A 14,568-nucleotide genomic window follows, 5' to 3' on the forward strand; every position below is an offset into this window, starting at 1 on the left:
GCATTAAATACATACATATTAAGTATGAGTGATGAGGTAGGCCAACAAAATCTCTGAGATGATCTGTTTCCAGGAAGCCAAACCTTTAAGAAAGAAACACTGCCATGGATCTAGAATCTGCCACCTCTGTCCCAGTCAGCTGACCAGGAACCAAGTTTCAGAGCATGTGGTTCAGTGGTCAGCCAGGGGTCAGCAAGTAACTCTAAGGTCTCGGGATGGAGCAGCTGAGCCAAGGTTTATGCTGCTCCTGTTTTCCGGCCAGTTTTCTACTATCATGGCAACACCAGAGCTTATTAGCTTAGAGAAGGGAAAGGTATTTCTGGCTCACAGATTTGGAAGTGTCTTCCTATGAATGGTTGGTCTGATTGCCCACAGCAACAGCACGTAATAAAACCAGTCACCTCAGGAACAGGATGCAAGGGAAAGACAAAGTAAGGGGCCAGAGTCCAACCATACTCTTGAAAGACATACCTCCACTGACCAGAAGACCTCCCTTGGGCCTTCAACTCTTCAAAGTTCAGCTATCTCCTAATAGTGCCATTGGTTGGGGGACAAGTCTTTAGAGGAGACTTAAGCAAATCATAGGTTCTTGGAAGAAGCAGTTGCTGAAGGTGAGACCAAAGCAGAGTTCATAGTCAGGAGCTATGGAGGACCATTCCTGGGTCAAGCAAAGTTGCTGGATGTGTAAATCTGGAACCCAAAGGAAAGTCTGTCAAGTCAGAGGTTTATTTAAGAGTGTGTATGCAAGCTTGTATACAAGTTGAGGCTAATACTGAGCCCTGGAACCTTCTACTTCTGCATCCAGAACGTTAGAATCACAGTCAGACAGGACCATACCCACCTCAGATTCTCTCTTCTTCTGTCTTCAGGCCAGGGCCACCTAATTTCTTTCTCCAACACTCTACTACAAGTGCTCCCCAAAGACTGTGTCTGTTCTCTGGGCAACACCCCACATTTTCAGCCACTTTCTGCTTCTTAGGTATGAATTTCAGAAAACACAAACTACTCCAGACAAGACCTGAGGCAAGAAGTGGAAGTGTCTGACTCTCAAAAATTAATCCATAGTAGGACCATTTTCCATCACCTCACTGGCAGCAGCTAGAGCAAAGGAAGAAGTCAATTTCTGAGTCCAGTAAAGGAGGGAGGTTTTTTTATTTGCATTTAAAATGTTATTCCCTTTCCCAGTTTCCTAACCACAGGCCCCCTATCTCCAACCCCTCCTCTTCTTCTGTAAGGGTGTTCCCCTCCCCAACCACCCCCCTTCTCTCCCACCATGACATTCCTCTACAATGGGGGGTCCAGCCTTGGCAGGACCAAGGGCTTCTTCTCCCATTGGTAGCTGGAGCCATGGGTCTGTCTGTCCATGTGTACTCTTTGGGTAGTGGTTTAGTCCCTGGGAGCTCTGGTTTGTTAATATTGTTGTTTTAATGGGGTTGCAAGCCCCTTCAGCTCCTTCAACCCTTTCTCTAATTCCTCCAAGAGGGACCTCGTTCTCAGTTCAATGATTTGCTGCTAGCATTTGCCTCTGTATTTGACATGCTCTGGCTGAGCCTCTCCGGAGGCAGTCTTTTACTAAAGGCAGCCTTGGACTAAACGGTGGGTTTGTTCATTGAATTCATTAATAGGCGAGGTTTCTCTTTTTCCTCCCAACTAGGAAGAACACTGGGCCAAGGGACAGGAAGGTTCCAGAAACCTCCAAGAAGCCCAGCTCACTTTTAAGCAGTGTTATTTCAAATACAGTGTATAAAGGGGAAACAGACTCGATTCTTTTTTTCTAATCCTCAAGAGAGAAAGCATTCTGGGTTGGCACACCGTGACTGGAGGCGATGTTGTATTTCAGAAACACTGCTAGAAGAAGCAGGCAGATGAGAGGGGGTTGCAAAGATGTAGACCACTTTTAGAGAAGATGGTCCACAGATCCCGACATATATGGGATGCGACATTCAAGACAAAAAACTGAAGGAGGAAACGTTTGGAATATCCCTTCTCCTCCTTCCCTCCCCCTCCAGATCCCTCTCTTCCCATACTAAGCCTGTTTCCAAATAGTCAAAGTCTGAGAATGGGGGAGCCTTGGCAGGGTTTCTAGTTCTTGGGCTAAGCAGGGGGAAGTGGCCAAGTATTCAGGCCAACTTGGTGGAACTACCAGCAGGAAGTTCCCAGCTAGACAGCCAGTCAGTAGGCAGGGCAGTGTCAGTAGTGGGCGTGGTGGGGCGTGGCAGGGGGCGGTGCTGAGCCTGGCGCTGCTCTAATCTTAGGTTTCCCCCAGCCATCCCCTCCACTCTAGGCCACAGCCTTCCAGCTTCTTGTCTGTGTCAGCTTGGCGCTGCAGCCCGGGCCATCATGGCGCTGCGTGTGGCCGCGTTCGACCTTGACGGAGTGCTGGCCCTCCCCTCTATAGCCGGGGTTCTCCGCCACACCGAGGAGGCCCTGGCGCTGCCCAGGTAAGGGGATCAGTTTCCAGCCCGGAGCCCTGTCCACACGTCCAGCCCAGGTTTCAAATTACTTTCCAGGTGAGCCTGGCCAAGATCAAAATCGTTGCCTGGTACTAAAATGCCAGCGTGCACGAGTAGATGCATTGCTAAACACTAAGTAATTAAACTTTGCTTTAAAAAAAGTTACGAAAAGAGTCGTTACTATTAGGCCTATTACGAAAATAGGCTATTTGCTGCAGGAAAAGTTCTATTGCACTAGTTCTTTAAAATACCCGCCTCAGTTTACAAGAAAGTTCAATCGAAGGCCAGCGTTACAGGACAACTAGTGCCAGAGCAGTTTACAGAAATGTCCCACAGCCCAGGGAAATGGGAACCTGGGAGGCACTCCCTGATACCAGAAAGTAGTAGCTCGGTTTCAGACGCGGTTGGGAGGAAGCAGGAGACTAAAGAAAATGTCTGGAATAAATATATCAAAATATCCAGACACTGGACAGGAGAGGTGACTGGGGTTTAATAACGTGTTCTTGCTGAAGTTTGAGTCCCAGCAACCAAGTCAGGCGGCTCACGGGTATCTGACGCCACCTTCTGGCCTCTTAGGACACGTATACGCAAAAAAGGACACACAAACACAATTTAAGGCTGTTTCGTTTTGAGACAAAAGTTTCTCTGTATAGCCCTGGCTATCATGGAACTCGCTTTATAGACCAGGCTGGCCTCGAACTCATCCGCTTGTCTCTACCTTCCAAGCGCTGAGACCAAAGGCGTTCGCTACCACTGCCCAGCTACATGCAATTTAAAACGTAATAAAAATAAATATTTTTTAAAAGATCCAGACATCACTAATCGTATATGAGCTCATGTATGATTTTTCTTCTACTTTTTTCTCTTTATTTTGCAAACTTTCAGTTTAAAAAACGTGTTTTATAATAAGAAAGGTGGAAAACATATTTATTTAAACAAATAAAAAAGATGAAAGGTCACTCTGGTATCACCCAAGGAAAAGAAGGAATGGCAATTTCAAATTACCACTGAGGGGAAGAGACATAAGGCCAGCTTGAGGTCTGGTGATCTATCTCGTTTGATGATTCTTGAATTCTTATGACACCAAAGGCCAATAGGGACTAACCTTTATACTATATAAATCATGCGAGCCACGGAAAGGGTGCTCAACACCTAGACCAGGCACCGTTTCAGATGCAGAGCCTGGGGCTTGGCAGGTCCCTTGCTTGACTCTCCTGCTTGATCACACAGTAGGTAGCCTCAGTGTCTCTGAGAGCAGTGTCCTACACTCAATATACCTTCCTTCCTCTCTGGCTCATTGTGACTTTGTATCTTCCTTGGTTACTGTTCTGGAAAAGTTTCTGTCTGGGGATGAATAAACACTTCAATACTAAGAAACACAAATAAACAAGTGGCTACAAAGTCCACCTTCAAATGGTCAGAGGTGGCTAATTATAATTTGACAGGGAACTACATTTGAAAGTGAAAAGCCACTTACCTTGTGCTTGCCCAAAAGGAGTTATGCATTTGGTTGGGAAACTGAGGAAGGAATGATGAGGTAGTTTCCAAGAAGTGTGCATGCATGCATGTGTGCACATGTGAGGCTATACCAGGTTTTTGTTGTTGTTTTTGTTTTTTATCTTTTTAAAATTTAATTTAACTTTTTTTTCACTTTACATCCTACTCACTGCCTGCCTCTGGTCACCCCACTCCCACAAGCCTTCCCCCCTTCCCTTCCCTTCTCTGCGCAGGTGGGGCCCCCTGGGTATCCTACTCTGGCACTTCAAGTCACTGTGATGCTAGGAGGATGCTATCCCACTGAGGCCAGACAAGACATCCCATCTAGTAGAGCATAACCCATGTATAAGAAAGAACTTTTGGGGGGGTTGGGGATTTGGCTCAGTGGTAGAGCGCTTGCCTAGGAAGCGCAAGGTCCTGGGTTCGGTCCCCAGCCCCGAAAAAAAAAAAAAAAAAAAAAAGAAAGAACTTTTGGGATAGCCCCGTCCCAGTTGTTTGCAGCCTGCATGAAGGCCAAGCTGCACATCTGCTACATATGAGCAGGGAGGTCGAGGTACAGCCTGTGTATTCTCTTTGGTTGGCGGTTCAGACTCTGAGAGCCCCATGGGTCCTGGCTAGTTACTCTGTTGGACTTCCTGGGGAGCTCCTATCCCCCTTTGGGGCCCATAGTCCTTCCTCCTGTTCTTCTAGAAGAGTCCCCAAGCTCCATCCACTGTTTGGCTGTGGGTGTTTGTGTCTGTCTGAGACAGTTGCTGGGTGGAGCCTCTCAGAGGACAACATGCTCCTGTCTGCAAGCATAACAGAGCATCGTAAATAGTGTTAGGGATAGGTGCTTGCCCATGGGATAGGTCTCAAGTTGGGCTGGTTGGTTGGGCTAGCATACCACTAGATGATACCTCACATAGCGCCTCTGTGACTATGGTCAGGGTTGTTCACAGGTGCCATAGAATAGTCCACAGCAAAATGAGCTGAACTCAGGAGGTCAGAGTGCAGGACTCTGAGCTTGTTTACCCATCAGAAGTGAAAACTGATTATGTAGGTTTCAGAAAGTGAAGAAAAAGCCTCTTCCACGCATGGGCATTTTCATCATGCCTGCAAACATAACAGCTCTGCCCATACGATCAAAGATCAAAGGTCAAGGTTCCTGGAAATGTTCTTGTGTCTCTCATTATTTGTGTTTAGTTTTTATTGTATTGTGTGGTAGTTTTGTCTATATGTGTATCACTGTGAAATGTGTATTCTTGGCACCCATAGAGGCAGAAGAGGGTGTTGCATCCTCTGGCACTAGAGTGATTGCTGAATGTAACCCAGGTCCTCTGGAAGAGCAGAAAGTGCTCTTCTTTTCTTGAAGCATTCTTTTCTTTAAATGTTTATTTACTGAATATATTTGTTGTATATGAGTACACTGCAGTTGTCCTCAGACACACCAGAAGAGGGCATCGGATCCCATTACAGATGCTTGTGAGCCACCATGTGGTTGCTGGGAATTGAACTCAGGACCTCTGGAAGAGCAGTCAGTGCTCTTATCCACTGAACCATCTCTCCAGCCCTGCAGGTGAAGCATTCTTAAACTACAGTGCTCAGAGGCTGGGAAGATGGCCAGGCTGACAAAGGTGCTTGCACAACACCTGAATTCCGTCTCCATGAACCATGTGGTAGAGGAAGAGAGCTAACTCCCTCAAGTTGCCCTCTGACCTATACGTGTACATTGTGGCATGTGTGTGCCTGTGTGCCAAGGACCAGCCTCAGCTTGGAGAGGGTTCCTAAGGAAGGGGTGTTCAGGAGCAAGGGATGTTGAAGAGAATGACTCAAAGTCAAATGTGGATACAAGCTGACAACCAGTGTTCTGCTCAAGGTGGCTTTCTAGACATCTCCAGACAGCTCATCCAGATAGCTCAGCTTTCTGACCAGTCTTTTATTTACATATAAATTCAGTCGTTTACTCCAAGTTCCCTTTTGATTATCCCACAAATCAGCATTCTATGACCCCAGCCCTTTGATTCTTAGAAAGAGAGGGCAAGCACATTTTTTAGCATTGCAGATGAATTCAGAGATCTGCCTGCCTTTGTAAGCACAAACATTAAACTTAGCTGTGTGGGATCTTGCCCTGCCTTCACCACCCTCCAAGTCTTTTTGTCTCCTTCCTTATTATCTTTCACACTGGCTCATAGTGCAGCTGCCTTTGTTCATTTAGGTCCAGGAAGCCCCTCATATTATTCATACTGTATCCTTATATTTTGCATTCTTGAGAAATTGTATATTTTTAAACTCATGTTTTCAGAGTTCTCTCCAATAGCCTTAAGGGCTATCCTGAAGGTCCCAGCATTTACCATTTTTCCTTAGGACATAGACACACCCTCACCTCTCAGATTCATGCTGTCTCTGATTATCTTGGAGTCATCAAAGTTGGCAGAGAGCACATTCCCTGATAACCTTGGCAGGCAGGATATTTCCTGATATCTTTGGCAGAAAGAATATTTCCCACAAGAACATGTGTGTGTGTGTGTGTGTGTGTGTGTGTGTGTGTGTGTGTGTGTGTGTGTGTGTGTGTGTGTGTGTATCCACATCCTCCTGACTCTGTTTCAGGGGCAGGAATCATGTCACATCCATACCATGTAGGACTTGTTGCATGTATGCATACGTACACATAAATAAGTGCAATAAAAATTAGAGCTCGTGTTTTCCAATGGCAAGAATAGTCTTGTTATCGCTTTTACTTTAAAACACGCCCTGCCTGCCCTTGCAGTGTCCTATTGCAGTCATGCTGGTCTTGTTCACTCTTCTTTAACCATTCTCCATTTCCCAGGCAGAAAAGGTAATTTCCTTAGTTTCTCCATCTCAGTCACACACTACAGCTATCTGCTTACCAATCACTGCATTGCCTAAGGATGGGGTTGTTATTCTCCCCATCCTTTACATCACAGATTGTAGCCCAAGCCTCAAACACCTTAGACATCTAATGAAAGCTTCTGGCATCCAACTGCAGTTGGATTCTTAAAACTGCAGGGTGACTGCTAAAAGGGCCTGAGGAATCTCACGACACAGATGACACTGGACAAAGGTGATATTCGCATTGCCCTAAGATCACTACGAATTGTTAGATGACAGATTGAAAATGTGTGAATTTGATGTCATTCGTACCTTACTGTGATTGTTCAGAAAGCGCCGTTGGCACAAGCGGAGCAGAGCCGTCACTAACACAACGAAGTTGGTCGAGGCCACACATGCTTTTCTATAGATGCACAGAATTGATTTTACCTGAGAGAGGGTTAGGCTGTAGCAACAACAACAATAACAACAAAAGCTTCATTATAGTCAGAAACAAACTACTGAAGTAGGAGATGGTTGTTCTCACACCTAGGGATGGTGAATAGTTGCAATGGGCCTGGCAGTTGCAGCTGATAGTAGGCAAGGTGGTCCCTTCCTCAGCGTTGAGGAAGAGTGCAGACCACTGGCTTAGCAAGAGCGTATTCCAGGAGCGGGGAAGTCCAGCCTTCAGCAAAGTTCATGTCCTGGTTTGCTTTTCTTTTGCTGTGATGAACACAGTAGCAGGAAGCAACTTGGGGAGCAAAGAGTATGTTTGGCTGACAGGCTGCAGTTCCTCTAGGGAAGCCTGGGCAAGAACTCCAGAGCAGGAAGAACCTAGAGGCAGGAACTGGAACAGAAACAGTGGCAGAATGATGCTTATTGGCTTGCTATTCCTGGCTATTTCTCAGCTGCCTTTGTTATACAACCCAGCGATGGCTCCCACATCAGTCAAAAATGAAGAAAATGCCCCTTAGACATGGCGGCAAGTCAGTCTGATGGAGGCAGCTCCTCAACGAAATGCTCTCTTCCCAGATGAGCCTTGATGTGTGCCGATTTGACAAAAAATAATAACAACTATGACAGGACAGTCTTCCCCATGTCAGCATTCACACACAAGCATGTCCCTTTAAGCAATACCCATTTTATTACTTGTACCCAAGGTCTCCGTGTTCATATTACAGCATAAAATACAGTCTGAGTTTTAGAAGTCCTATTGTCTTTAAAAATTTCAACACATAAAAGTGCAAGATCTCTTTAAAGACAGGAAGTCTTGAAAGACCCCTGGAGTGGGGAGACCCTCACTCAAGTCTCGGGATGACACAACCCCCCAAGAACTCACACAAGACCGTCCTTGTTGTAATCACATGAGGTTTATCGATAGCAACCAGTGCACTGGGGTCGAGACTCGTATCCCACGCAGGGGCAGAGGAGTTCGACCCCGAGAGGCTTGGAGAAGAGGTATTTAAAGGGAGAAACCACAACCCGAGGGGGCAGGGATGGCGTCATAGAATAACAGTGAAAAATCATAAGGAAGAACTCTCTGTCCCCCAAGATTGTTTCCTAGGAGAAGCTGTCTCCTACTTCTCAGATTGTTTAACTTCATGGTCCGCTAGTTCCTAGGAGAAGTTGTTTCTTGCTTCTCAAGATTGTTCTCTAAGATTTATGGTCAGCTAGTTTCTGGGAGAAAGCTGTTGAGCTGGCCAATGTAATTATCCATTCTGTAGCCCTAGGAGAGGCTTTTTGGAACATACAATTCTGGGGCCTAACCTGTTTTTTTTTTTTTTTTTTTTTTTTTTTTTTTTTTTTTTTTTTTTCTGCTCTAAACTTTGTGTCTAGGGGGGGCAACTTTAAAACTTTTATCTTTCAGTCTCACCTGTGAGCTCCTATAAAGTTAAAAACAAGTTACATCCTTTCTTGTTCCAAGGGAGAAGCACCAGAGTACAGTTACAATCAGAGCCCAACTCCAGCAGTGTAACCAGCTCAGTGTCTGGCCTTCTGGGATTCACTCATGATCTCCTGCACTCCAAGGGCTTAAAGACTATGTCTCCAGTGCTGCCAGCTGCAGCATGCACAGTTGGTCTCAAAGGCTCACTCTGGCTCTCCTCCATAGCTGTCACTGTCCTAGGTAGATGTACCATGGTCCTGGCACACCTAATCTACTGGTGTCTTCACTACAACTGAGGCTAGCCTCCCTGCTGACCCCGTCACACAGTGCCAAGATCCAGCTGCTCCCATGTCATCAAAACTAACACCATTGGAGAGGCTCTTAAACATTACCAAGTTTGTCTGCCAGTTTGAGACACAGCCGTGCCCTCCCGCTGGCCCCAACCACAGCTTCTGTGTGCTGACCCTGATGAAATACCTCCCAGACGATTTAATTACAGTGATTCTTGCCTCTTAGTAATCAGATCTGATTCTTCAGTTCCAGAAGCCATAGTCTTCTTCTAACATAGCACACTAAATTTGTGACAGATGGTTGCCTCCAATGAGTCTCTCCTTGGCTTGAGGATAGCATCTTCTCTGTATGTCCAAGAATGCTCTGAGCTCTGTGTGTGCCTGTGTCTAAGTTGCCTCTTTTCATTATAGTGCCAATCATGGTAAATTAGGACCAGCCCCAGAGGTCTCATTAACTTCATTATCACTTTAAGGAGTCCATCTCCAAATATAGCCCCATTGTGAAGTACTGGAAAGAAAAACTTCCGTGTAGGAATTGTGAAGGAGAGATATTTCAGTCCCTAACACAGGAAATGTTTTTAGAAATTACAGATTAAGATAAAATGGGACTATATATGCATAATAAGTACCAGGAAAAGAATTGTGCCTTTTTCAAAGTGTGAGCTAAAAATGGCTATATGTGGACAAACTTGACCTTGGCTTAGATCTACCCATCCTTATCCAAGAGGTTGTCTACAAATATCAATGGCCACCGTCTGTCCCTACCCTGGGACACATGATGTAGCCATCAGATAACTGCTTCTTATATCTTCCAGAGACTTCCTACTTGGCGCTTTCCAGATGAAATTCCCAGAGGGACCCACTGAGCAACTCATGAAAGGGAAGATCACATTTTCCCAGGTGAGGGGACACTGTGTGGACCCCTTGGGGAGGTTCTTTGAATCATTACATTTATGCCCTGCCCTTCGACTCCCTGTGGACATGATCATGTCTTCTTGACTCCTGCAGCCCCACCTCAATCCCCTATGACTAACAAAGTAGCAAGACTGGAAGGTGGGTTTAGAACTGGGTCGTTGTCTGTCTGAGGCAACCTGAGGGACTTTTCAGGCTTTGAAGAACTGTGACAAGAAATTATGACAAGAGTAGTTACTTCAGGACAGGGCCACTCAATTAACTCAATAACTACAGAGTAGGAGCTTTGGAGTTAAGGACTGGGGTTTGAATTTATAGGACCTGCTTACAGATCAAGACCACAACAAGTTACTTAACTTTCCAAAACCTCCATTTTGCTGTCTGTAAAATGGGGTGATATCACCCACCCATGAATGAGTGGTTGTGAAGCCTAGGAATGCTTAGTGTTGTGCATTTCACTCAGTCACTGCCACTAAACATTGTTCCTGGTACTAAATTCTCGGTTATTTTTTAATCAGCTAGTCATAGTATTCATAATTGTGAACTTACAGTTAGTGTGTCCACAAAGAATTTGTTTATAAGCCCACAGTTCTTTTTAAATCTACTTGTTGAAAAGTTGTATTATTGGGGCTGGAGAGATGGCTCAGTGGTTAAGAGCACTGACTGCTCTTCCAGAGGTCCTGAGTTCAATTCCCCAGCAACCACATGGTGGCTCACAACTGTCTGTAATGAGATCTGATGCCCTCTTCTGGTGTTTCTAAGACAGCTACAGTGTACTCACATCCATTAAATAAATAAATCTTTAAAAACAAGAGAGAGAGAGAGGAGTTGTATTATTGTAGACACTTATTACTCTATCAGAGAACCTGGGGACCATCTTGGTAAAAAGAAAAATCATAAGAGACAGTAAAGATCAGGATGTCTGCCAAAGACAGTGTCTCCTATATGGGACATGAAATCTCAATATGGCTGCCTAAAGAAAACCATCCCGATGATAGCATCAATTGCTATGACAACACGGATGGAGGAAATCTCACAGAACCCCCATCCCAAGGTGAAGAACTATAGACAATTAATGACTGCTGAGAGCAAGAGTCAGTTCCCTAGGGAGGAGCCACTTAATTGATTATCCAATCCCTGGTGGTCATACATACATACACACACACACATGTCTGTGCACATGCATACATACACATAAACTACACTAAATTAGAGGGAATAGAGGAAACACAGGAAGCGTTGGAGGAGTAACAGGGAGGGATGAACATGCTATAAATCCAATACTCTTTTACAACATTCTCAAAACACAGTTAAAAACTACACACAAAGCATTATGAAAATCCCATGAAGAAATCCATTACCTTTTTGCTAACTTTTAAATTAATAATAATAAAATAAAATTTAAAAAGAGAAAGAAAAGTCTCACCCATATGTGGTATTGCTGAGAACATTGAGTTACTTTATTATACATGCACACTGCACACACACACACACACCCACACACACACACACACACGGTAGTGAAGGGCGGTTGTGCCAATGCCACGGGAAGCAACTATCTCTGCAGCTACAACCGAGAAGAGTGCCTTCGGCAGCACCTCTCAGGACAGTGCGGGGCACCATGTATTTTCAGGGCTGCAGGGATGGTTTTGGAATGAATTTCCAATAAGCAGCCTCATGACCCGCATCTGATTCAGCCTCCTGAGCAAGTTCCGTTACTGTAGAAATTCTCTGGATTAGAAATCTGAGAACCCTAATTACACCGGGATAAACATGCCTAAAACTTGAATTGTCTTTTTTTTTTTTTAATTATATTAGGAAGCTGTTCTAGTTTGCTTTCTATTACTGTGAGAAGTGCATGACCAAAAGCAACTTGGGAGGAGAAGGATTTATTTGGCTTACAGGTCACAGTTCATGACTGAGGAAAAGTCAGAGCGGAAACTAAAACACCTGGAAGTGGAAACCGGAGCAGAGACCGTGAAGGAGTGCCGCTTGCCGCCTTGCTCGCAGGGCTTATGTGTCGCTACCTTTCCTGCAGTGTCCAGGACCACCTGCCCAGGGGCGGCATTGCCTACAGTGAGCAGGACTCTCTCATGTCAATCATTAATCCAAACAATGCCACACAGATTTACACGCAGGCCAACACAATGGAGGGATTTTCTTACTGAGGTTCCTTCTCAGATGACCCAATCTGTCTCAGAGCGACAAAAAACTATCGGCTCAGAAGTGAGCTTTGTCTCTTAACTCCATTTATTTGTAGTGTGAAAACAGAAGGGTGCACACAGCGTAGGGCAAAGTTTCCAAACTGAACACAGTTTTTAGCACCAGGTTAAGAAACATGTGGGCACAGTGGGATCCTCTACGGGACTGTGGACGTGACCTTTTCACAAGCAACTGCTTAGCTTTCATCGTTCTCATCTGTGTTGGTGTTTGTTCAAGGGGATGTCGCTGTCTGGCATCTTCTGCTCAGCCTTGTTGTTCACAGATGCTATTGCAGGCAATTAGCAATAGCTTATCCTTGTAGCCACCGGGGATCCACTGTATGGATATACCCACTCTGTGTGGCTATCCTGCTTAAAAGGATGAGCTTCTGGGTAGCTGCTTTTAGTCTGAGATGCTCTTGAATAGTTTTGAAGTGGGGCGTGTGTGCTATAATCCATCTGCAGTGAGCTTGCTAGGCTATGCCAAAGCCTAGGCTGCAGTTGTAGATATGCTACAGAAGTCTGGGTGACTCAACTGTCAGATATTCACTTCGCACTCTTCCAGGAGCTAGAGAACACAAGACATCTAGGGAGGGTGCTCTTCCTGGATTTCAGTCAGTTCTCTTCTTGCTGTAGCCTCATAGTAGACAAAAAAAAAAAAAAAAAAAAAAAAAAAAAAAAAAAGCAAGCTCCCAATGCTCCTGTGTCTTATTATAAAGGTACTAGCTCCAGGTATGGGGACTCCACTCTCATGACTCTGTCATCTCTTAAAGCCCCCACCTCCAGATAATATACACTGAGAATTGGGGGCTTCAATATACACATTTAAGTAGAATACAGATGTTTAGTCCACTATAGGCTGCCATAGTAAACCACAGACCAAATATCTCAAACAGAAACTGAGAAGTTATAGACTAGAATCTCAGACGGATTGGTTTCTTCTGGGGTTTCATTTTGCAGACAGCCAGTTTCTCCTTGAATCATTAGGTGACTATCCCTCTATGTATGTGCATTGGCTTTAGGTTTCTAGAATAGAATGCCTAAGGCAAATAAATTATATAAAGAAAATATTTATATAGCTCACAGGTATGAGTCCAGTCCAAGATAGGACAGTTCTGTGGTGTCGGGCATCTGGTTCAGGCAGTACAACTTACATTATGAACCAGTTAAGAGACAGAGGCTGGGAAGCTAATGTCCCACGGTCCCCTATAATTATGTGCTCCCAATGGCCTAAGGACCTTCCACCCCCTGTATCTCCCAAAGTCTCCATCCCCCAACAATAGTGCAGCCAGCCCTGTGGATTAAACTTGGAGGACAGAAGCCCCCCTATTTAAAGATCGCTATGTTCTGATTTCATCCTCTGAGGATACCCAAAAAGATATTGAATTCGAGTCCATCCCAATGACCTAATTTAACCTGACTCTCACCTTTAAAGCCCTAGTCTCCAAAACTCATTCTGAGGTGCGGAAGATGAAGACTTCAATGTTCCAGTTTTGAAAGGACATTTTTCCATTCAACCTCTGGTAGTCATTTGTGTAGTTCCTCTGAAGGCTGGATGTCATCTCAGTGCCTGTGACTGCGTTCCCATTGCATATGTTAAGGTTCTAGCCCGTGTTAGGCTGTGGGGCCTTCAGGGAGTAACTAAATCAGCAGAGTAAAGCCCTTCAGAATGAGGTTAGAGTCCTTGGGGAAGGGACCACAGAGAATTAGTTAGGCTCTGCACCATTCTGTCTGCATCTTGACTTCGGTCTTCACAGATTTCAGAATTGTGGGAAAGGAACTTACCCCGCTTCCAGGTTCCCTAGCTTCTGATATCTTAGTGCAGCCCAAGTACATTCATCCATTACTTTCAGGGAACATGTTTCCGGGGTTGGAACACACACGTTTGAACTTAGTGGCGCTGCCAAACGTTCTCCAAGGTTGTAACCACTGACTCTGCTACCCACCCCCATCTGTCTGCTTTACAGTGGGTACCACTCATGGATGAAAGCTGCAGGAAATCCTCCAAAGCCTGTGGAGCCAGTCTACCTGAGAATTTCTCCATAAGTGAAATATTCAGCCAAGCCATGGCAGCAAGAAGCATCAACCGCCCCATGCTTCAGGCAGCTGCTGCTCTCAAAAAGAAAGGTAAGAGTCCTCTACTGTCCGTTCCATGGCTCAACTACAGCAGAGCCCCCGAGAAGCTGAGGTCAGAATACCATGAAGTCTGTTTCAAGGTCACGGAGCCTTCTTGAGACATGAGACAACCCTGTACTGTTACGATCCCTGGGGGAATGACATAATTGTATATAATAAAGCAATTACCATAACTGCTTTATGAACAAACTCCTGCCCTTTCGTTGGCACTGATTAGTATCAATAATTAGTCAAGTGAGCAAAAATTTTGCCACAGTTTTTAAAACATGTCTTTCAAGCAACTCTGATTTTCCCAGTGTTGGAGTGTCAGAGTGCCAGTCTTTGGGTGTCAGAATGGTCCTATAGGCTGGTGTGAGTTGAAAGGATATCATGTGGCCTAAGACACA

General features: G+C 45.0%; 1 protein-coding gene across 1 annotated transcript in view; it reads left to right on the forward strand.

Moving 5' to 3' along the window:
- Positions 1-2,272: 2,272 nt before the first annotated feature.
- The window catches only part of Ephx2 (epoxide hydrolase 2), a 43,026-nt gene continuing 30,730 nt past the window's right edge, over positions 2,273-14,568 (forward strand). The window contains exons 1-3 of the mRNA XM_032917970.1: positions 2,273-2,441; positions 9,749-9,833; positions 14,014-14,173. Of these exons, the coding sequence (XP_032773861.1) occupies positions 2,341-2,441; positions 9,749-9,833; positions 14,014-14,173 (346 nt within the window). The 5' untranslated portion in view covers positions 2,273-2,340. The remainder of the gene's footprint in view (positions 2,442-9,748; positions 9,834-14,013; positions 14,174-14,568) is intronic.

Source organism: Rattus rattus, chromosome 12, assembly GCF_011064425.1.
Source record: "Rattus rattus isolate New Zealand chromosome 12, Rrattus_CSIRO_v1, whole genome shotgun sequence".
In the NCBI taxonomy this organism is placed as follows: Eukaryota; Metazoa; Chordata; class Mammalia; order Rodentia; family Muridae; genus Rattus; species Rattus rattus.